Genomic DNA, 24,741 nt, shown 5'->3' with positions numbered 1-24,741 from the left:
TGTCCTTCATGTTTATGTCAATCTTATGTTTATAAAAGAATTTCACAAAGTACTGGTCCCCATAGAGAAAGCTTTTAAGGGTTATATATGTAAATGGAGATATTTATCAGATGTGACTGGTAGAGAGTATATCAGATTTGGTCGCTGATTTGTGACCGGTTGAGTGTGTTTCTATAACACCAAATCAGATAATGATAGGTGAGAAGAGGATACACACGACTATCCTGTATCATACGGGGTCAGAAGAAACAGTAGGGGACTAATTGAACCTAGGACCATGAAGGGCCGTCACAGAGGACCATAACCGAATCCTCCAGCTCGACATCAACCGAATAGTCCTGTCGTACACACGAGTCATTCTCTTTCTTCTCAAATGTATTGAGGTAATCTTAGCTTGATGATATGACCAGGAGCAATATCTGTGACATAAATATATGAAGGGAATCCCAGCTGTATCTTCGTGAACTATACACTAATGTTACATACACGTTTGAGAATTGCATGATCTAGTGAGTTAGCATACGAACAGTGTTATTTGATATTATGTTTAATAACAACAATAATATACCCTACATATATGCAAATGATACGTTTTTATAAAAATGTGTGATTAATGGTTTATCACGTTAAGAAGTTTCACTTTTCCGCGCCTCATAAATAACGTCAAACTGGTTACACATCTGTACCCAATCTACCTACCCGTGAGCGTTCAACTGGAGCATTGTGAACGGCTACTCTTTAGATTTTGGAAAGGTGAGTGAGGTAAGATACATTTTCATTCATTATTGATTTTCATTATTTAATCATCTTTTAGTCATTTAGGGTTATAGTAACACCGGTACTTTAGTTATTCTATAATATATTGTGACCATGTCATCAAAGCACAATCATTCTTCCATAAAATGTAAACTGCAGATACAAGTAGAGAAATTTTGACTGATTATGAATTTAAAAGATCAAATATGTATATGAGAAATCCCGAAAACTGTGGAATATTCAAGATAATGAATTGTTCGAGGCCAGCAAGGGCCAAGAACTATTCATTATCTTGGCTATTTCACAGCTTGAGGTGTTTCTCATACTTAAAGCATGGCACTGAATGTCACTGGTACTCTCCACTATTGCACTGGGTAATGTTTAACAATTCTCCAGGTAAACCCTTACTACCTATTTAAACCTTGAGACCTAGTCTTTATTCATTTATTTACCTCACTTGGAGAACAAGAATCATGATTTGCATTTTTTTTGAAGGTCCCTGTACAGGTGTTATATGGTACTCACGGTGAAACATTTACTTAGTTTAGTTTTTATTATTCAATATGGAGGACTATAGATATGTAGCTCTGTATATGCAGTAATGATGATTTTTTGGATATTTGAAAGTGGTTTGGGAAAAAAATAAAATATTTTCCCATGCATTACAGGCCTTAGAGGCAGCTAATTTTAAAAAAATATTCCCAATGTTTTGGATTTATACACAAAATACATTTAGTAAAATCTTGTAGCAAGAGTGTTTTTTGAAAGTATTCCTTGGAAATTATTATTGAAAGGTGTTGGGATTTAAAGTTTGATTGATGCCATTTTAATGGAATATGAAGTGATTTTGGATATACAAAATATGAAAAAAAAACCTTATTTCTAGCATCTGTAATTACATTTTTGCAAAAAATTCAGCATTTGTCTCATTTTATTTAATCTTCTCTCTTGTGGATTTGTTCAAATGAATTCTTTTCTGGGTAATGGATACAGTGGCTGTGAAAGGACTAATGAAATTTATTTTGGAATGAGGTGATGAAAATCGTATTCATATATATATATCGGTATTATGAAAATAAGTTTATGAATACATCAAAACAACGTTGAAAAGTACCTGGGTTAATACTGGGTAATCCATCTCTGCGAGGATTTAATGAATTAGGATGTATTTCTGACTACATGCTAAGCTATGTTTACCAGTCGCTACACTCACCTTCAACTGTGGAATAGTTATCTTTCCCGTGGAATAGTTCACAAACTATTCCACAGCAAAAGGTAACTATTCCACAGTAGTAGTAGACTTTGCTCCGACTATAACTCAAGCTATAACAATAGATGACACCTCAGTTATGTTTTAAAAAGAGCGATATCGTCCAAAAGCTTTTTTGAGTAGGCAGAATGTAGTTACCATACAGGTAATTAGTTATTGCCTGGAAAATAGTCTTATAAACATAAAATGGGCGAAAATAAATGTTCCAACAAAACAACATTTTTTATATTCGAAATAACAACGTTTGTCTTTCACAATTCGTCGCATTCGAAGAATTGTCAAATATATGACAATGTAAGTTCACAAATAAACACTATCAACTTCAAAATATCCAAACCAAAATCTCAATGTTTAATGACAAAAACGCATTTGAAGTAAGCTAATATGGACTTCAGTTCCTAGTTTAATGTCCTCTTCTGGCAGCTTTGTCGAATTGATCTAGGATTGCGTTTCAGCAGATATGTAGTCTCAAGCTTTCAAAAACATTCGCGCACAATTCTAGGTATAAATAGAAATAGATATACATAGAGATTGGGAACTCAATCTTTGTTTTTGCTGAGGCAGATGGACGTTTAGTTTATAGGCATTTTCCCTTGGCTAACCACTTTTAAGTGCATTCGTTTAAATTTATATATATATATCATTTTTATATCACCAGTTTTTTCGATGAATATATTTTAATATGATTATTGAGAGCAGCAATTTATGCAATTTGACATGGTTTTTCGAAAATCAGACATTCAAAACCTAAAATGAATTTTGATTTTATTTCTTTCCAAAATCGTTCTCAAACCATCTGAAAATCACTCAAATTTTGCAATATATCGAAGTTATTGTCCAGTATTTATTTATTCAGGAATATATCTACATAAAACCGTGGGCACATAGAGTCGTACATCTGCCGATCGTAAAAATAGCGGAGTTGTCAATCTCTGTAATATATGTTTCTGGTATAAAGATGTGTATAAAATATATGCTTTGAATTATCAGTTCGACATCTTGGGTTCAGTTAATTGTATCCCATTAGTTAAGTTATAAAAGAGATTCAGACGATACCTATCTATTTAATTGCTTTACTCAAGCACATGCTGTTCTATGTAGCCAAATGATAAATACCTACAAATTAGGCTAACTATACCCTTCTTTTCATATTTTAAATACTTATAAGATGAAATATTGCAATACTCTTGACATTAATATATATCTATAAAATGCAAGCCATTAATGCATCACAACATTGAGGTCGTTGACGATGACTACATGACTTAAATAGATAAATGAAGAGAAAAATCTTTAATAAGTTTTTCATACAAAATTTTATGAAACAAGTCGATATCATTGTGTCTTGAAGAGCAAATATTAAATATTTCGCAATAGTTTTCATAAAATCGTATATGGGGTGGATAATAGTTTAGAAAACGTTTCGTTTTATAGTTAACAACAACTATAATTTTGTACAAATTAAATATTTTCACGAGATAATAAGCTTGATAAGAATTATTTCTCAACTGCCATCACAGGCTTATGACTTAACATCCGGTTTCGAGTCATCCTGCAATAGTTAACACAGAAGAATCACCCAGTAAATCACTTGTTGATTCGATGATGAATATGCAGATGTATAGTGTATATAATACTATAACTGATATCACTCTATGTAAACCACTGCGCCTTTAATAGGGTTATTTAACTATGCCACTGTGGATACAAAAAAAAGTTTTTTGTTCCACCGTTGCTAATTACTTGTACATGAACATAGTCATCTGTCCTTTATCCATGAGGCTATACATTTATTACGACATCATTAGTTACGATATAACCTCACCTCAAAGGGAGATTATATACTTTTCCATAACGGATCCTCGATGGAGAACGAAAACGTCCATGTAATGACAATGATTTCCTTGTAAAAATGTTCTTTATAAACGTATTTTACTGTACGTAGGTATTGCTTATTTGAGTTCATTCTCCTTGGACTATAATAGATGAAACTGATCTCCCGTTTGATCGAAAGGACTGCCTTAAAATATTATTCTCTCTGCTTTATCTATAGTCTCCCATGTCATCGGGTTACCTTTTATGGTCTAGAGCTACGAATTCGACCCAATAAAATGTTTGGCTCTGCTTTTGGACAAAATACATTAAGGTATATTATAGTTGTTTCTGCTTCTACATGACGCTGAAAATATATAAGTGGCAGGGTGGCTGCTGTTTCTGTAGCAGGATGAATCAGTGGATTCAGTCAAAGGGAGAAACCATGTAGACTTCTTTATCCATAAATCTATCAGATATCTTCCACACCAATCACCTTCTTCGCGAGACAATTCAGTGAGACAATGGCTGGTACATTAATAAACATTTATGTGTTATTTTGAGTTGGGTGTGATATGGATTTGATTAACAATCTCGTTTCTGAATTCATTTACATGTGTGCCGTGTATATAAATGTTCAGTGCCATTTTGTCCGTCTTTGTTTGAATTGATATATAACATGGTCGTTGTAACCCCGTTTAATGACATTTTTACCCCGTTTTACGAGCCAAAGCTAATGATATGAGGATAGATTTATAGCCAAAAGATATTTTGTATACAATAGCCATAACTCACCACAAATGACTTGATAAGTGACGAAGAGGTTTCTTCATAAGCACCTCTCATATACCGGGTATACATTTACATCACAGAGCTAAAGGAGGTGTATACACGGCAATGCATAATTCACATTGGGTGAGCAGGATGTTAGTATTAAGGCAAACACTGTTCTGTATGGAAGAATCTTCGTGTCCACACGTACACTTACCATGATGTATCTAGATAATGAATATGAATCTTTAAACCGACCGACTTTACTATACAATGAATACAATACGTTTACAGCATTACACTGAATTTGTTCTAGAGAATGACACAATAACATATCGTACTATTCATGCCTTTGTAGAATTTACTAAATCTTTATAAGAACAACACTATGGTATCAGCACTTGATTACAACAGCTGTCAAACATTGATTTATGATACAGGCATATAGCCAAAGGTCAATAATATACGATAACTAATAAGAGCAAAAATCCAAAACAATATATGAATACATAATAGTTCCTGTGCATATCGTTTGCAAAATACGACCTGAACTTATCGAGGACATTTGTAGACCTTCCAAACGTAATAATGGACAAGTCCCTCAACAATAGATCAACCGAAGGGTAACTGTCGGCAACCAAACAGATGACCGGTAGTACTCAGTCATTAGGTAATTTAAGTGAAGTGTTACCAAAATGAATATACAGGGACAATTCTTCTAATAAGTTTAAATTAATGTCGTACTGGAAACTGATTTTGGTTTTGTTTGAATTAGTGATTCTTCAGATTAAATTTCAAATTAAGGACTTAAGGATGTACTCTTCTGATGTTTCAGTCCCCTTGAAGTCTCGTTTCGACAAAGATCAAAGAAGTTACGAGATTTTCAAATATAAATTGTAGCAAAGTGCCAGTTGCAAAATTTGTCAAAAAATTACAGTTCTAACTTTAGCAGATTTTTTTACGGGGATTTTAGGAAATTGTGTCTTTTTTCGCTTTGAGTAGAGCCAAAGTTTAACCTTTTTTTACTGAAATTGTTTTTACTTAAATCATCACTGCATCAGCATTTTTAGCTGTATCGAGCTAATTTTTGCTGTAAATCTTTACTTGGTTCGTGGTAATTAAAATATTGAGCATTAATGTGTGAAATGATTCACTTTTTTCACTTTGTTTATACATTTAATGGTAATTTGAGCTCTTTTATTTTTTATCTAAAATACTGAAAAATAACAAATATTCAAGTAGGCCAAACAAGTAAGCACACGGACCCCCATTTTTCTGCCTGATTTTGAAAGAACAACCCTTTCCCTATTGATATGTAAAATATAAACAAAAGTTTAATACAAGAACTTTTTCTATAAAGGGTTATATTTGGCAAAAATAACTGAAAATGGTGCATTTTGTAGCTCAAAATTAAGGGTTAGGGGTAGCATATGTTGTTATTCTGAGAAAAAAATATTAGTCTTATTAACCAAAACTGGTATATTTTAAAAAAGAAGACTACTGGAAAATTAATTCTACAAACATTAATACATATCAAATATCTCATTAGGAAATTATGGCTTTAATCTCTTGTCTATATGGTCAAAATGGCAAAATTCCCATAAAATCCAATATTTTGTCAACTAGGTATCTTTGAGTGACAGTAGCTCAAAAACGAGCACACGGACATATGTTATTTCTTTCATTTTCTTTCACGGTAAGAACTCCTCTTTCCAAAAATCTATATGAGAAAAAAAAGTTTAATACAAGAAAACTTTGACTTCTCAGAGGAGTACATCCTTAATACATAAGTTTGTAAAAATCATGGTAATAAAAAAAAAAAAAAAAAAAAAAAAAAAATTATATAGCAAAAACAAAAGAAGATTTGTAACCCAAAATTAGACCAATTCAGATATTATTTTTGTCTTAAACACAGTAAAAAACCAAAGATCAATGCACGTGCGTCTGCTTGCATTTATTACTAAATGATATTTAATTTAAAAAAATCAAAATAATTTTTCAGGTTTTTTTTAACTCTGTAAGTATTATTTATAATTTATTCTTAATTTAAAAAGAATCAGCTTAATTGACATATTTATAAACAAATGTATTTTAAAACAATTAAAGACAGAGATTTTCATACAGTGCTATTGCGGTTGGACTGTCTTAAGTGACTCCCTGTCTTATGTGACATATATGTAATGGTCCCCTGGAAAGTCTTATAAGACAGTCTCGACTGCACTTTCTGTTAACTTTTATGTGCAACAATGTTAAGATTATATTTTTTTGTTTCTAATCAAGAATAAAAAAAACACATTTTCAAATTTGTACCATTTCGACATCCCGAAAACGTTTCAAATAAACTGAAGACATTTCTAGAAAAAGGAACTAATCTTAATCATTAAGTTGTCACGAGTCACATAGTTCTGCCTTAGTTGTGTATTGCGTGTTATCGACTATCGATCGACTAACTATTCAGGAACATTTTATTGTTTTGAGACATGTTTTTTGTTCTTCCTGCCATTTTTGTGTTATCTTTCAGTTTTTAATTACCATTTGTGGTTCTGATTGTTTTACTTTTACTTGATATTAAACATTTCCGGATACGGCCGATCCGTGAAAACAGATATAACGCATAGATACTTCTGCTCGAATGATAGACTCAATTCCCCTTAGACTTTTATGACTAGATACGGTATATTAATGGTTTTACCTTAGTGTTGGCTCACCTATTAATGCTGTGTACAAATGCAGACCGTTTCTAAAACATTCTTTTGCTGTGGTGTGCCTATTTTTTCTCATTTCAATTCCTCTTTGTATAGCCCAATAATGACGTGTGCACATAATGGAAGTGTTCTGATTGTTCACACCGTAATACAAGTTGCACTTAGCGTGAAATGGAATGGTGTTAATGAGGCGAATCCCTACATATCACTATTGAGAGCTTCCTGTCACTGAATGCACGCCGTAATTACTTAGGTAAGGTTTATCAAGGTGTACACATTTTAGGTATAACAACAGCCCGAGTTATCCATGTCGACGTGATGGCCCTGTAAACTGTTGGTAAGATTTTACTTTGTTTCGCCTTTTATCAACAGACTGATCATGCTTGGGATGTAACATAAATATCATTAAAAGACTGTATATTACCTATGGAAGGTTGCACATTTATGACAAATAGGTGGAGGATAGTGGCCGAGTTTCGGTAAAATTAATTACTTGACAACTTACACATAGACGTAGCGAATTAGTGTCAAATGCTGAACCTACGGTATGCAACTTTGACAGGATGTCTCTGCTGCTCCTCGGAATTTATGAAGTAATGATTAGGTTTTTTGCACGAGTGAAACGTACATGTAGTCCACTTTGAATTATCACCTTGTTTTCAGATTGTACATATAAGATATGATGATGCTATTCGATATAAGTACACTTTCGTTTCTTCAGTTTTTGTTAAAATAACAACGTAACACATTTAAAAATGAAATACCTTGAAATACCTTTCTACATTGCAGCTGTATTTTGTTTTAAAATTAAATTATAAATACATGGTGTATGTGTAGCCATCTTAGAATTCTATAACATACATGTATCTTACATAGACAGTGTCGCTATCACACGAAACCAAATGTCACCTTATTTTTAGGTAGTAATGTCGGATCCTTTGATAATGATCAAACCGTACGCAGAGATGGCCCATTTATTCGATTTTATTTTATTTTCCGTCATATCAACAGTGCGCTTCATTTAGCTAAGACCATACACTTAGTTTATGAAAAAGACGGACTGTCTAAAGGTAAATTTGTGTACAATTGTTCCACTCTCTGGAGTGTGTGGCTTATTAAATGTAGTTAATGATATTAATCTTGAGGTGAACGATTTTTTATGTTGTGGGAACTCACTTACGAAGAGACATTATATATAAGGAAAGGCGATTGTGTGTTAGTGTAGGGTATAAGCTTGGTCTGATCCCCAGAACAAAGGGACGCCCCTTTCTCTATGGCAAGGGAAATTGTTGGTAGCTAGTTTGAATCATATTACCGTCAAATACTGAAAACTGAATACCTATTGAAAACGTCTAGTCCTGTTAAACAGTCTTTTGTGTTTAAACGAAGTTCTCCTAACAATGGAGACACAAACACTAAAAATTACACGTTAGGCTGGGCAGAAATATAATTTTGTTTATTTATAAAACATTACATTTTGAGAGTAAGAACGTGTTCTTATGTGACGTTGTCAACAACGATTACCTTAACTCTATGTTTGAACTTAAATTATTTGGGTTTAATGCTATACAAATGAGCCTTTTTACTATAATTCTTAAAATATTTTATGAAGTGAAGCTTTGCAAAGGAGCTGTTTTGTTATTTATGCAATACGTTTCTGTCTAAAGTTCGTGTATTAATCAAAACTACAATTAGGATTTAGTTTTTGTTTACATAACGTCCTATCATCGGAGGTTCAGATATCATATGGATGGATACTCTGGATCTGTCATGCATGTGAGTTGAAAGAGTGCTTTTTATTTGGCAAAGGTGACAATTTCGTGGTATGTTGTTGCAATGGTATAACATATATTGTTACAATATATCATTATATTGTTAACTAATATTATTGAAAATATTATTAGGTTTACAAGAATGAAATGTAAGGACTTCTATTGTGATGATAAGAATTTTGTATGTATTTTTCGAATGATAGTTTTTGAATATTGAGTGAATTATTTGTAATTATTTTATCCAATAAGTTTTATAACTTACATAATAATATTTTAAATCGAAACCTCAATTAAATGTCAACTAAGACACTAGAATAATAGTACACGAGTCCTATTGTAAAGAACTGTGATTATCCTGAAGTCCTTTGTATTGGATCACCTTCGCTTTTGTATGTCTTTTCTACAATTAAAATAATGAAATTTTAGTTACTTATAACCCTCGTTAATCATTAAAGGTAACATATAGTATAAAGTATTGCCACGGTACATCGTATGTATGGACGACGGTATTCAATAGTAAAGCGTGTCTAGGCTACCTTGCACCCTTTTGTGTTATGTAGAGTGGAAACAAACCGAACCCTAAACCTATTCAGTAAATCTATATTTGTGATACTTGAAGCATTGCCCTAACCATGATTTACACGGATATACGCTTACCAAGTAGGGGTGTTTGAACAAACGTCTTACCAAATGCCGTAATAATACTTGTAGTACATAAGGTTTAATAGAAATATAAAGACATGGAGATATTTTGCTAGAAAGACTAATATCATATATAAAATTTATTTTACAAGTACAAATAAGAGCTGAAATATATTTACATCTACAGTGCAGTGAAATGACTACATACAATGAGACTATGAAGTCAAGTTGTGGTCTACAATTCCATTTCACATTTAATAAGTTTTATTAGTAATTGTACAGTGAATGTTGCAATTATGTTTCCGTCTAAACATAGATAAGCTAGCATAAAAACAAGAATATTACAGATCATTCTGTGTTGTAACTTATGTTTATAAGGCAACATAAATGTTGGTCTGTCCATTTATATGATTTTCACAGCTTAATTCATCAAACCTTATGGTTTTTAATAAACCAATGATGAATAAATATGTCAAAAGTTTTGCCCAGTTATGAAACATACAACTTTAATACAATCTGGAGAACACTCACAAATTTTGTTTTCTTATTTCTTTTTTCCTTTAATTATTATAACATTTCGTTTGTAGTAGACTTTTAGTCAAATAACGCCTCCCAAATTCAGTGAAATATAGTTTCAGATATAAACAAATGCAAAATGCACCTGGAATTCTCGTAAACCAAGAAAACATGTTATCACTAATTCTTAATACATCTACCGTTTTATGTATTTAAGATATTTTGAAAACTGGTGTTTGGTATTTCGTGATATCAATCAGTACCTATTGATGTCGTGACGGCATCCGTTTTGTTAAAAGATTGTTTATATGGTAATTTTAATTTTAATTTGCTAACATCATTTACCATAATCCTGCAGTGTGTCAAGCACTTGTTTTAGCTAGTATCTAAAGTTATCAGCAAGAAACGAAACATTTTTTTAATTTTTAATTCTGCCAATCAGTGTTGTACGCGGGAAGTCCTCTGTTAGCTGGATAATTAACGGTTCCTTGTCAAACACATACTGTGATATCCTCCTCCCCTTATTTCCCCATTGCCGATCTCTTCTTGCACTTTTCCTTGAATCCTCTCTCTTCCCCAATACCTTTCCATTTCTTTCTTTTCTTCCTTTAGGATAAGTAAGCTGCCCGCTAGTTTCATTCAAACCGAGACAGATTTACATAAATGTAAACACTTTTTTCTGAATCCTAATTATGTTGTATGTGTACCTCATGATTTATTTTTGTCTCAAATAAAATAAAATTTAAACTAAAGCCATCAGCCCCACCCAGCATCCTTTGAGATTGAACTTTTTATAACATTGACGTTAAGTCTTAAGTAAAAACATGCCTGTTTGTGTTAACTCTAGCTGTCATGTGCTATATTGGTACCTAACTTGACGGTTTGTAAATAAGAAGGACACGATGTATGTGTTGATGGTACACTTAACCCTAACACGGTGTAAATGTTGACTACCGTCCATAGGTCATACGCACTCTATCATGACTGACAGTTCTATTCATGTGATTGGTTGAATAGATTCATTATCTGATGGTGACGGATGAGCGAGATGATAACGTAAACGAAAGTTTGTATCAATGACTGACACGGGGTTTCACTGTGACAAATTATGATAATAAAGTTTTCATAAGAGTGGGCTATTCACTTACTTCTTATAGAACAGTTGAAGACATACCGGGTAGTCTTGAATTATTTTGCTTATTTTTTATTATTGTTGTTTTATTTAATGTAAAAAACATTGCAATGGTGATGCATGTTTGACGCTCATTCAATTTTAAACAAAAAGACGGTATATCACGATTCGCGGCAAAGCTGGCTTGTAGTACCGCGATTTATGTGGTATAAAATCCTTAGTATTGTTTTTTATCGTATAGGACATGGATACGATCTTTAACAATCGTACACATTCCGTTTTTGAGCCATGTCAGTTCCCATCTACAAACTGAGCACCATATAGACCCGGTCTATTTATCACAGCAGAATCAGATGACAGGGTACGCCTTTTTGTCAATAACAGTACCGACGGTGTTTGTCTACTTGGTAATGACTGGCAATTACTTGGCTGTAATTAGGTCCTTTGGAGTCATGTGTATTATTATGCAAGTGAAAATGAATCGGATTCCTGTCTGTCATATAAAGAATAACAATGTAATGTAGTTACTTATCGGTTCAATAGCCAGATTGATATATGTCCATTTCAGGAACGCCCTTATTTGGTGATGAGGAATTCAACTCGAAGACTTCTTGTGATAGCGATTGTTCTAGGTAAGCTATTTATAGGTAAAAATGCAACAATTATAACCATTGTTATGGCCTAATGCTAGATAGAAAAGAGTACACTTCAGGAACATCTGTAGACCTACCCTCCCCAGTTTTATATACCAAACCTTTATATGTCAACGCCTATATATGTTCAATTTTATACACTTCATCATTTTATGTAACACATTATTCAATACAATTCACCATTTAATATACCACACCATTTGATACATTATACCATTTTATACAGCACACAATTTTATACATTGAATTTACAACATTTTTTATACACTGCATCATTTTATTTACCACACCATTATATATACCACGCTTTTTTTTATATATACCACATTATAGGTATATAAGTAGGATAGAACTTTTCCACCCGAGGGTACAGAATTTTGGGTCAGAACCGAGGCTTGCCGAGGTTTTTGACCCAAAATTCTGTACCCGAGGGTGGAATAGTTCTATCCTACATAATTTACATATGAAAGAGTTATTTTCTCACATTGCTTGTCGAATTACTTGCACGAAAGGTGAGGCAGCCATTTTGTGACAAAATCTTAACTTCTTAAATAATCGATCGATTTTAAAAATAAGAACGCCATTCGAAAGAGCTCATCAAAGTTTGGTTTATATTGAAAATATAAACAAGAAATCTTAGGTAAAACGGTTTGAAATGCAAATTAAACAAATGAAACGGTAAATTAATCCGACAAATCAATCGAAATAGAAGAAAAATGACGTCAACTTTGGCTGACATGACGTCATCTCATTGTTTTTTCAATAGTGACGTCACAGCTATGTAAGATAGATTTATCTTACATAGCTGTCTTTCATGGGACAACTCTATCTTACATGGCTAGCTATGTGAGAAAATTACGTCGTATTATTCCACCCTCCTGCCATTGTGGGAATGTGATGGGTGTTGGATAAATATATTTATAGTGGAATCACACATCACGGCTTTTTTTCTCATTGTCACATCTCAAATTGTTAACGTCATCAATCATCGAATGACGTCATGTTGCTGTACTCCGGTCGCTGCTTGAAGAAGAAACCGCTGTTGAAACCGGAAGTGTGACAACGTCGGAATCTTTCATGATATCTTATTATTAGCATACACTATCCACCCAAATTCCATAATTGCCATTTGTGAAGTGGTATATCTTGTTGCACGAGGACGCTGAGGTTGATTTCGGCAGAAATAACGCACCTAGACCTGACTTTAACTTGGTTACTTGTACAATGGTTTGATGATTATTTGGCGGGAAGTAGATATCACATTGCCGTAAAATTGCATTCTTTCTGTAATACAAATTTTTGAATATTAACGAATGCCTATTCGCTTATGATGATATCATTACACCTTACAGTTTTTGTATTTGCATATATCGGCAAATGGCGTTATCTAAATTTGACCTTCAGGTAGATGATCATATTGTGGTAGGAACAAGTCACACAACTCACACTCGTAAATTATTTTTTAAAAGTTACAAAAGACATGAGCTTTAGCAAGTCTCTTTTGTAACTTAAAAAACCTCAATCGTGTGAAATAAATTCGATTCCAACAACCACATTGTGCAACCTCTACCACACCATTTTCTATGCCACATATAACGTTTCCTTTCTTGTATACAGGGTTATCCAGTCACCTGTACAGCCTCTGTATCCCACAATGTCTCAACGGTGGATCATGTGTAAATTCCACGTGTACGTGTATGCCAGGATTCACGGGAGAATATTGTCAAAACGGTACGTACAACACAAACCGACTGAAAATATGAAAAATGACAGTTTTATAATCGTAGAATCGGTAAAGGTTTTTTTTTCTTTTTTTTTTAACCGTGATGCACCCCAAGTCAACTTGTTAAAGGATCTATTGCAATTTAATGTTTTTATTTTTATTGCATGTTTTAAGTCAGTGGTTGCCTACATATAATTTAAAGTTTATTTACATTGTTTGGTTAGCTAATAATAGTTTTATTTCAAATCAATTACATCTAATAATAGTTTTTTTTCGAATCAATTATATTTAATAATAGTGTATTTCGGATCAATCATATTTGTTAATAGTTTACTTCGAATCAAATATATCTAATAATAGTTTAGTTGGATTCAACAATATCTAATGATAATTTATTTGGAATCAATTTTATCTAATAAAATTTTATTTTGTATCAATTATATCTAAAATTAGTTTATTTCGAATCAATTACAATGTATATTCAATAAAAGTTTATTTCGTATAAATTACATCTAATAATAGATTATTTCGAATCAATTATTTCTAATAAAGTTTATTTCGTATCAATTATATCTAATAAAAGTTTATTTCGTATCAATTATCTCATTTTGGGCTGAGAGTATACTTTCCTATATAATATTTATATAGTGACAATAGATAAATACGTAGCCAGATCATTGGTTTTGACTGTGTAGCCAATTAACAATTTTATGTATTGATATGCAGGATAGTCTATAATATCGGGTTGCCGGAGGATATTACAGTCCATATCTAACTAGTATCCAAAAATGATTAAAGGCGCGGACTTTGTCATAATAGCATTTTGGTATTTTAAGCGGTTCCATTTGTTTACATTCTTTTTCTTTCCAACTTAAATAAGTTTCTAAGTAAGATATGTTTGTACGATTGATCACGTGTACACCAATGTGGATAGATATACCACCTATAGGCCATGGGCTAGGAGGGTCCCACATGCACCCCCCCCCCCCCCCCAAACCTCCGAACCAATATTTTTCTGAACCCTTATGACCCACTGATCACAAATCCAAATGTTAACATTGCATAAGTTGGGATGAACTTCCGGTTATGACGTCATCAAGATGGCCGCCATCTCGAATTGCACTAAAAATTGAAAAATAGTCATAACATTAACATTTTTCAACCGAAGTAGACAAATGAGGTACCAAAATGACCACAATAGAACAACAAATACATATCAGGACCAAAAAATCCAATATATGTAGTGATTTCTACGCAGGAAATGAAAAAATCGGATTTAAAGCTCAAAAATGGTGATTTTTCAGCAAATTTTTCATATTTTGTTTGACGCAGCAAAAATGTTTCCCAACAGCAATCTATTATTTCTAATAAGTTTTTTGACCACTTGTCAATCAGTTTAAGCAACAAAAACAACCAAAACCAATGTTAACATCGTATAAGTTCCGGTTATGACGTCATCAAGATGGCCACCATCTCGAATTTCACTGAAAAATGAAAAATAGTCATAACATTGGCATTTTTCAACTGAAGTAGACAAATGAGGTATCAAAATGACCACAATAGAACAACAAATACATGTCGTGACCAAATAAGCCAATATATGTAGTATTTGAACGCAGGAAATGAAAAAAATAATATTTCACTAAAAATTGAAAAATAGTCATAACATCATAACATTAACATTTTTCAACAGAAGTAGACAAATGAGGTACCGAAATGACCACAATAGAACAACAAATACATATCAGGACCAAAAAATCCAATATATGTAGTGATTTCTACGCAGGAAATGAAAAAATCGGATTTAAAGCTCAAAAATGGTGATTTTTCAGCAAATTTTTCATATTTTGTTTGACAAATGAGGTATCAAAATGACCACAATAGAACAACAAATACATGTCGTGACCAAATAAGCCAATATATGTAGTGATTTGAACGCAGGAAATGAAAAAAAAATATTTTAAGCTCAAAAATGGTAATTTTTCAGCATTTTTTCATATTTGGCTTGACGCAGCAAAATTGTTTCCCAACAACAAATTGTTATTCACAATCAGTTATTTGACCTCTTATCAATCTGTTAAAACAACAACAACAAAAATATATAGAAATGCAACAGAGATTTGTTATACCATCATTTGGTTTACAAAACATCACCGGATGCGGCATATGATTGTTATTTTTTCCAAACCGCTAACACTACAGTTTCCTGGTGTCTTGGAATTTCCTGAATATAACATTGGCTATTGACGATTTATATCTTAACAAATTTGAATTTAAAGTTGGCTGAATATCTAAGTGGGACTTCAAAATAATCCATTTTCATGCTCGAAATTTTGTAGACTAGTAGCCTCTCAAACTGAATTATTACAGCAAAACGCTAACTAATAGCTATAGGGTATCAAATTAAAGTTCCGTAAATACCATGACCCTTTTCGAAACATATTGTGTCTTTTAGAATGAGCACATCCATTGTTTATTTCCTGTGTATAACGCAAGATATAAGATGGTTACTGCAGTGTCACATATTTCTTTCACTAGTTCTTAATGCTAATCATTTTCGTTGTGTGTGCTTTCTCGCCAGAGTGTCGTCTTCGACCTCGGTGACCTGATGTGACATTACATTACCGGGTTACCATCGTGGTTCTAACTTGTCAACTGTCCATGGTCAGAGTTAAGATCAGAAACATCGGCTTCAGGGATGTGGGAGCTCTTCCTGTTTCCAACCTAGTTTCACCTAGATTCACATATCGTATATGATGTTCCAGACTTCCCCGGCATGATGGAAAAGACACCAGATCAACATTCTGCGGAGGGTTGAGTTGGTTCTCCTTAATTCGTATGAAGCACAATTCCTAATTCTTGTGAACCTCAGTGACCATAGGTGGCACAGGTGGATTCTTTGAGGTCATATATGAGGTCTGCAGTGAAGTTTCACTCTTTGCCAAGTCTGGAAAGCACTTTAGAGAACTTTTTACTGGAGAGTCTTCAATGGTCTCTTTGCGCATACACCAGACGTGACACAACCAGCACCTTCAAGGGAGTGGGAAAAGTCAGACCAATGAAAAACATTTAACATTTATGCCCTCATTAATTACCTCGATGATATCACCAGTGCCATTTATGGTTGCACGAGGGTCCACAAGATTGATGAATAGTACTTCATACGAATTATGGAGTTATGTGCAAGAGAACTAATTCCACCATTGGAAGAATGTGCATCTGGTGTAATTTCCATTATGCCGGAGAAGTCTGAAACAGCATATACGTACGATATGTTAGAATCTGAAAGAGATCCCACATCCCTGAACCTGTTGTTCCTGATATGAACTCTGGTCATGGATGGGTCATAAAAGGCTAGAACAACACTGATAATGCAGTGTCACATTTCGACGAATTGAATACTGATATCTCGAGTACTCTGATTCGGACTGCATGTACCAGCTACCAGATATGCCGAGTCTCTTCAGTGGATAGGTCAGTGAGGCGAGAAAGCACGCACAATGATAATGGTTATCATTGAGAACCAGTGAAAGACATATTAGTGACATTGTAGTAACCATATGACATTTTGCTTATGCTATGCATAGGAAATGAATGTGCTCATTTTCAAAGACACAAACGCTTTGGGAACTGTTAATGATATTAACGGAAACACATGCTTAGCTTTGGTTACATTTGTTACGCTATCAGTAGGTGTTGTGTTATTTTTGAGACGCTGCTAATCTATAAAATTGAGGGTATAACAATAATTCTTTTTTTGCATTTCTATATATTTTTGTTGTTGTTGTTTTAACAGATTGATAAGAGGTCAAATAACTGATTGTGAATAACAATTTGTTGTTGGGAAACAATTTTGCTGCGTCAAGCCAAATATGAAAAAAATGCTGAAAAATTACCATTTTTGAGCTTGAAATATTATTTTTTTCATTTCCTGCGTTCAAATACTACATATATTGGCTTATTTGGTCACGACATGTATTTGTTGTTCTATTGTGGTCATTTTGATACCTCATTTGTCTACTTCAGTTGAAAAATGCCAATGTTATGACTATTTTTCATTTTTCAGTGAAATTCGAGATGGTGGCCATCTTGATGACGTCATAACCGGAACTTATACGATGTTAACATTGGTTTTGGTTGTTATTGTTGCTTAAACTGATTGACAAGTGGTCAAAAAACTTATTAGAAATAATAGATTGCTGTTGGGAAACATTTTTGCTGCGTCAAACAAAATATGAAAAATTTGCTGAAAAATCACCATTTTTGAGCTTTAAATCCGATTTTTTCATTTCCTGCGTAGAAATCACTACATATATTGGATTTTTTGGTCCTGATATGTATTTGTTGTTCTATTGTGGTCATTTTGGTACCTCATTTGTCTACTTCGGTTGAAAAATGTTAATGTTATGACTATTTTTCAATTTTTAGTGCAATTCGAGATGGCGGCCATCTTGATGACGTCATAACCGGAAGTTCATCCCAACTTATGCAATGTTAACATTTGGATTTGTGATCAGTGGGTCATAAGGGTTCAGAAAAATATTGGTTCGGAGGTTTGGGGGGGGGTGCATGTGGGACCCTCCTAGCCCATGGCCTACTAGTTTACCTTATGAATGAGTCTCGACGGTCATGACTTTATTGTACGAATTATTCGCATCCACATTTCAAATGCATTGACCTGCTAGTATTTTTTTTTATATAAGTACCATTTAAACCATTTGATGAGTTATATTAATTTGATTTCGGAAAACAATACTGTATATATCGGCTATTACACCTGTTTTACTTAGACAAACTTTTCTCCAACGTTTAACTAATTAATATATTCTTTACCGAAATCAACTTATTGTTACGCTTATGAAGTTTGTGATTATATTTCGGTTGAGGTCGTGTAGGATAAACAAGATTCGTGAAACAAATGTGATAAGTCTGATTAGCTCCCTTAATCAACAGAAATTGATACCAGGGTCAAGGACAATTTGGAGATTTATCATAATCATTCTATTATTGTGATATCTGTTTTCGACGGCTTAGCTCGAACTCCCTCATTAACGGGGAAAGAGATATAATTGACAGATTTTACAAAAACTACATTTTCCAGAAATGTGTTCATTAAATGAGAAGAATGCTCCAAAGCCGAACCAAATTCGTTTTTAATTGTTTTAGATTTATTCTCGAGGTTTTTTTTTCAAATTTGATATCTAATGGACGACATTTAATAGTCATTGTTTTCAGAAATCAATCACATCTCCTTTTATTAATATGTATAAATTTAAAGAATTTAAAGTATCAACTGTCGGAACAAATTCAACATTCTTAAGAATAGATTGCACGTGTACATGTATGATTACACATGAATTTTCAAGCAATATTTTGTAGAAATCTGTATGATAACATCTTCTATCAGAATATGACTTTATTTGTGAAAATGTGTGTGCAACCATTCAAATACACATGCTATGGCGAAAATTGGTACTTGGTCAAAACTGGTCGTCTGCCAGCTAATACAGACGAAAACCGTGCAAATGTACACAAAGGTGCGACAACTAATACAGTAGTGTCATGATTTGGCAAAAAAATGTGTAAAATCAAGTATTGTTGCATGACTTGGAGAAAGGGTTAATCTAATGATGATGGATTTACCTAAAAAATATTGACGCTACTTTCTCTCAGTTACAAACGATTAGTAAAAGAAGCATTATGCTATTTGATTTTAAACATATTTTTTACCGTCAAAAATGAATGACAACAGGCATTGTTCTATCGGTATGGTATGTGGTATTTTTCTAGCGACCCTTGCTTTAAATATCTTATTCTTGAGAATTTCCGTGTTAACAACAACAGAACTGGCTTATTTATGTTCTATATGACGTTTGGTCGTTTCATAGTGTCTTTGTATGAAAATTTGTAAGAAATACAATACAATATGTTTAATCAGGGCTTTTGTTTATTTATATACGAATTTATTGTGCTTAGAGGCACACTATCTTTCCGAAACGGTTTATAATTTTTAAAATGAGAATGTAAAACAACAGGGGCGTAGGAAGCGGGGGGGCAGGGGGGGCAACTGCCCCCCCGTTCCCCAGGACGGGGGGGCAAACATGTCTTTTTGCCCCCCCATTTTCGCCGACTGAAATTTTCTAAAAATGCTTATTTGAAAGAAAAAAGGGTCCTCCTACACATTTTTCGTACTTCATTCTAGAAAATTTTCCGCTGCGCGGCGCATTTCCTAAAACGTTCAAGCACATAATGTCAAACCTTAAATAGTGAAAATTCAATACACACAAACTAGACTAAAAATGTCCATCAAGGGATTCTATGTGCTATTTAAAAATGTCTCTTAAAAGATCAATTTGTTTATATGTCTTAGCGAGACAATTAATTCATTTTTTATGTTACACAACAATATGCCGATGGTGTGAAGCCGGTATATTCAGATCGAGTAGGGTTGCATAATGTTATGACGACACAATTATCATTTCTAAATGCAGGTAGCTTTAAATCGAAAAATTACCATGTTAAGAACGCTTTATAATCATTAAACTTTATCGTAAAACTCATCTCAGCCATTCTAAATCGTAATTTTTTTCCCGGGGGAGACCCCCGGACCCCCTTAACACCAAATTCTCACGCCTTTGGGCGCTCGCAAATTCATCGAAATGCATCGTAAAACTCATCTCAGCCATTCTTAATCGTAATTTTTTCCCGGGGAGACCCCGGACCCCCCTAGCACCAAATTCTCACGCCTTTGGGCGCTCGCAAATTCATCAAAATGCATCGTAAAACTCATCTCAGCCATTCTAAATCGTAATTTTTTTCCCGGGGGAGACCCCCGGACCCCTCTAACACCAAATTCTCACGCCTTTGGGCGCTCGCAAATTCATCAAAATGCATCGTAAAAATCATCTAAGCCATTCTAAATCGTAATTTTTTCCCGGGGGAGACCCCAGGACCCCCCAAACACCAAAATCTCGCGCTGTCGGGCGATCGCAAAATCATCAAAATACATAAAACTAATCCCGGGGGTCACCGTCAGACCCTAATAAAACACCAAAATCTCGCGCCTTCGATGCTCACACGCTAATTCGGCCAATTTGCGTATTCGTTAATTTCCTTTTAGCGACCCCACTGTCTATAAATGTGTACAAGGATTAAATTTAGTGATATATGAAAAATGAACATAAAGCATATATTATATGGTTGGGAGTTGAATTAATCTCCTCCTGTAGGTGTGGCGGGGGGGGGGGGGGGGGGGGGGTTCAAAATATTGAGGACCTTTGCCCCCCCATGACGTTTCATCTTCCTACGCCACTGAACAAGATTGATATTCTTTAGAGTCGCAAAAGTTATTAGCTTACCGTTCATACCACACTTATCATCACATTCTGTGCAATTAAAATAATTCCAGTGTGATTTTTCATAAACCGAGTCGTCATATGTTTCCCGCCGTCTTCCTAATTACCGTGCGTTAGTTGACTTTCACTGCAACAGATAGCAAAACAACAAAATGAATCTTCAATGTTAACTTAGATTTCACAGGAAATCTTGCATTCTTTGGTGTTGTAACTTTATCTTAAGCCTTCGCTATGTTGTTAATGGTTTTAAGAAACTTTTTTTTTTGTTTCTGAAAGGCAGTGGGCTTTTAATGTTATTTACTTCCCATTTATAGTTGCTACAACAACGACTACGGCAACAACAACACCGACTTCTACTGAAAAAGGTACTTCATTTTCTTTAATTTATTCATTTTCAAATATGATAATTTTATATTTTATACAGAAATTCTATAGGTTATACACATAAAGTAACAGACGCAAAAGTAAATCACATGTGATATTTTAACCAGTTGGTTCTAATTATAGATCATTGATTTTATTTTTTTCTTGATAATTCCGCGCATATAACAACAGAAGCTCAAATATATGTATTTGTATATACTAATAGATTGTTTCATATTTTTCTTGTGTCTGACCATTTGTAAGAAATACGATACATTATTTACATTTCTGTTTTCTCTTTGCTATACAACCTTACCAAACGCGAAACCGTTTTCGTTGAAATAAATGAAAATATAAGGAATTATTTTTTATTTTTTTTGTATTTTTTATTTTTTTTGTTGTTGTTTACTGATGTGTACAGATAAGATAAGCTAACGCGCGTCATTTAAAATATATGTCCAAATATGCAGTTTGCACACCAGTAAACAAAAAATAAATAAATAAATAAATAAATAAATAAATAAAAATCATTCCATAAATATGTTTAGCATGGCTAATTATTTTATACGAACTTATTGTGATTCTCGTTATTTATTTGTTGGTTATAGCTGCTACAACAACGAGAACATCCACTACGACAACAACAACAACACCGACTACTACTAAAAAAGGTACCTAATTATATTTTATTCATTTTCAAAATGAGATTACTTTTAACAGAAATTGAATCTATTCTGAATTTCCTATATGGAAATGTGTCGTGATATCTATTTTTGTGTCGATGCTATGTATCACGCCACAGTATCTGGTTACCTTTAGTTATAAAACCTATACAAATCATTACCTTTATACTAGTTATGGATTGAACGTATATCCTAAAGAAAGGATCGAAAGCAAATCTTAAATAAATGTTTCCCAACATGTGACAGCTGTTTTATCATGTTTATCAAATTTCGATTAGTTTTTTTTTTAATTTTGAAAGACACGAGCACTTATCTTTTAGAAATGTAAACATTAACTTACGAGAGTTTAGATAATAATAGTTTCTCAATAAATTTAACGGATTAAAAACCATCAATATCAGCTTTAACATACCGCTTGCCTTCAATGTTCCAGGAGGGTTTAACAACAAACCCGTGTTGTCTCCCCTCGAACATGTCGTGGATACGTGTATAAGACCGATTTGAATCCATCAGTTAGGGCTGCTTTATTGTGCATGCTTGGTGGGTCATGGCATATTATGGGTTGGTGTCATACTTAATCACTAACATCCTATAAATGTAGCTGTTTCGCGTCAATGGTGATTTTCTTGACATATTTTGTTTTTACATTTAAATGTTACTTATAAATGGTCCAAGATTGCTCTCAGTAGTACTATCAATCAATCATGGATGGATTCTAATCAAATAATATAGAAAGAGCTTTCTAGAGCCCTCTTGTGATTTACGTTCACATACTATTGTATGTATAAGTGATTCTGTCGCCAGATTTCTGCATGTAAACAATTTGTTAGTAATACACAATATCTCTCAACATGCAATGGTTTATTACAATTGTCTTGTAACAACGGAATTGATAATTGAAACAACATAGGATTTTTGGCTCCTACATTTGATTTATTTATATCAGAGAAATGAAAAATAAGTCGTATGTTGAATATGATATTGCAGCAAAAAGCATACATTATCATATCAACGATAGCATTATTCATTAATCTGCTCAATAGATGTCAAAACTGGAAAAATGGTTATGCATTACATATGTTGTTTTGAAAGCTATAACCACTGATTTTATCAGACTTTAAAACATATATATATATTTTCATCTTAATATGATAATATCTAAATTTCGCAAATTAGAAACTTTTTAAAATGTTTATTGTCATGGCAACCGCTATAACACGATATGCACGTATATGCAATCTGCATCGCACATTTCACTGTTAAGAGGACGATGTGCGCATGCGTTGTTTGTGCGACCACCTAACTATAATGTGCCTGAACTGAAATAAATGCATATACTTGTAATATATGGTACAGCGATTGAAAAAGTTTGAACACTATCGTTCCAAACACATTTTACGAAACTTGTATAAAAATGGTTACAACAAAGCATTATAGACAGAATCAATCCAATATACTCCTAGCTCATGATTATGATATGCTCTCATGTGATTATATTTAGGTAGAACAGATGTAACACGGTAAGTAATTAGAACCGGTATTGTTTCTCTTTTTATGAACTTTTAGGTGTTGATTCCCAATATATGCCCTAATTTTATGTAAATACGCACAATGTGCAGTAATGCACATTTTATGCACTTTAGATGACCTATTGTAATCTATGATATACATATCACGAGTGGTTATTTTTAATTTCAAAAGTTTTACAAAAGGAGCAAGTGACCTTTATAAGTCAGTTACAATGTACATTAAATACCTAAAATAAATACATGTATTTATTCGCATTTGTCCCTATATCTTATCACTTACCATTCATGGATAGGCTTTCAGATAATATAGCATTTCCTACGTTGTCAAGTATAGACACAAGCAATTGAGAACAAGAACATCAACAAAACTGATATATCTGTATGATAATTTTTAGCAGATGCATAGTTAGAACGTTTGAACAGCTAAGTGCATGTGGATGAAGACTCTTCCTTTTCTAAATACGTTAACTTTGTTTTATCTCTAAAAAGTCTCACAGAAATGTTGATTATCTTAGCATCAGTTTCAAAATAAACAAAAATGTTTTATTTTTCTACATCTGTTGTAGGACATTGCTGACAGACAAAGGGGAATGACGTAATCACAAAATGCAATATATCTGTGAGCATCTTCTACAACGAAACAGTTTTACATGAGATGAATGATATTTTGAAACCGCTTAATCTACAAAAATAATTATATTAAATGTTTCATTGATATTCCATTGCTTTTCATTGTTTTCAATTAAATCACCAAATATTTATTTATTTACTCCAAACGTATTTATTGTAGCGCATTCCAAAACCCCCAAAAACTGTAAATTATGATTTTTTAACGGGGAAACATGTTACTACAATTCGGTGGTCGAATACCGGAAATGCATGTTTTCAAAATTTAGCTATGTACATGAATTAGAGCTTAAACAGCACGAAAAGCGCTAAAATAAAACTACCGATAAAATAAAACTACCGCTAAATTAGAACTATCGTTAAAATAAAACTACCGCTAAAATAGAACTACCGCTAAAATAAAACTACCCATAAAATAGAACTACCGATTCA

At 33.3% G+C, this 24,741-nt stretch overlaps 1 protein-coding gene across 4 annotated transcripts; it reads left to right on the top strand.

Moving 5' to 3' along the window:
- Positions 1–180: 180 nt before the first annotated feature.
- LOC138322062 (integumentary mucin C.1-like) lies at positions 181–24,402 on the top strand. Of its 4 annotated transcripts, none has more exons than XM_069266134.1 (6): positions 181–753; positions 11,945–12,008; positions 13,647–13,760; positions 21,422–21,472; positions 22,079–22,141; positions 24,249–24,402. In XM_069266134.1, the coding sequence occupies exons 2-6, from the start codon at positions 11,963–11,965 to the stop codon at positions 24,257–24,259; spliced, it is 285 nt and encodes a 94-aa protein (XP_069122235.1). In that variant the 5' UTR covers positions 181–753; positions 11,945–11,962; the 3' UTR covers positions 24,260–24,402. The 4 variants fall into 4 exon arrangements, with proteins under 4 accessions (XP_069122235.1, XP_069122224.1, XP_069122230.1 ...); XM_069266123.1 differs by having other exon boundaries at positions 182–762; XM_069266129.1 differs by lacking the exon at positions 181–753 and adding an exon at positions 7,411–7,567.
- Positions 24,403–24,741: the final 339 nt, after the last annotated feature.

This window comes from Argopecten irradians, chromosome 1, assembly GCF_041381155.1.
Source record: "Argopecten irradians isolate NY chromosome 1, Ai_NY, whole genome shotgun sequence".
NCBI classification, from domain to species: Eukaryota; Metazoa; Mollusca; class Bivalvia; order Pectinida; family Pectinidae; genus Argopecten; species Argopecten irradians.
The sequence above is the reverse complement of the archived record's forward strand: the minus strand, read 5'-3'. Positions and strand labels throughout refer to the sequence as shown.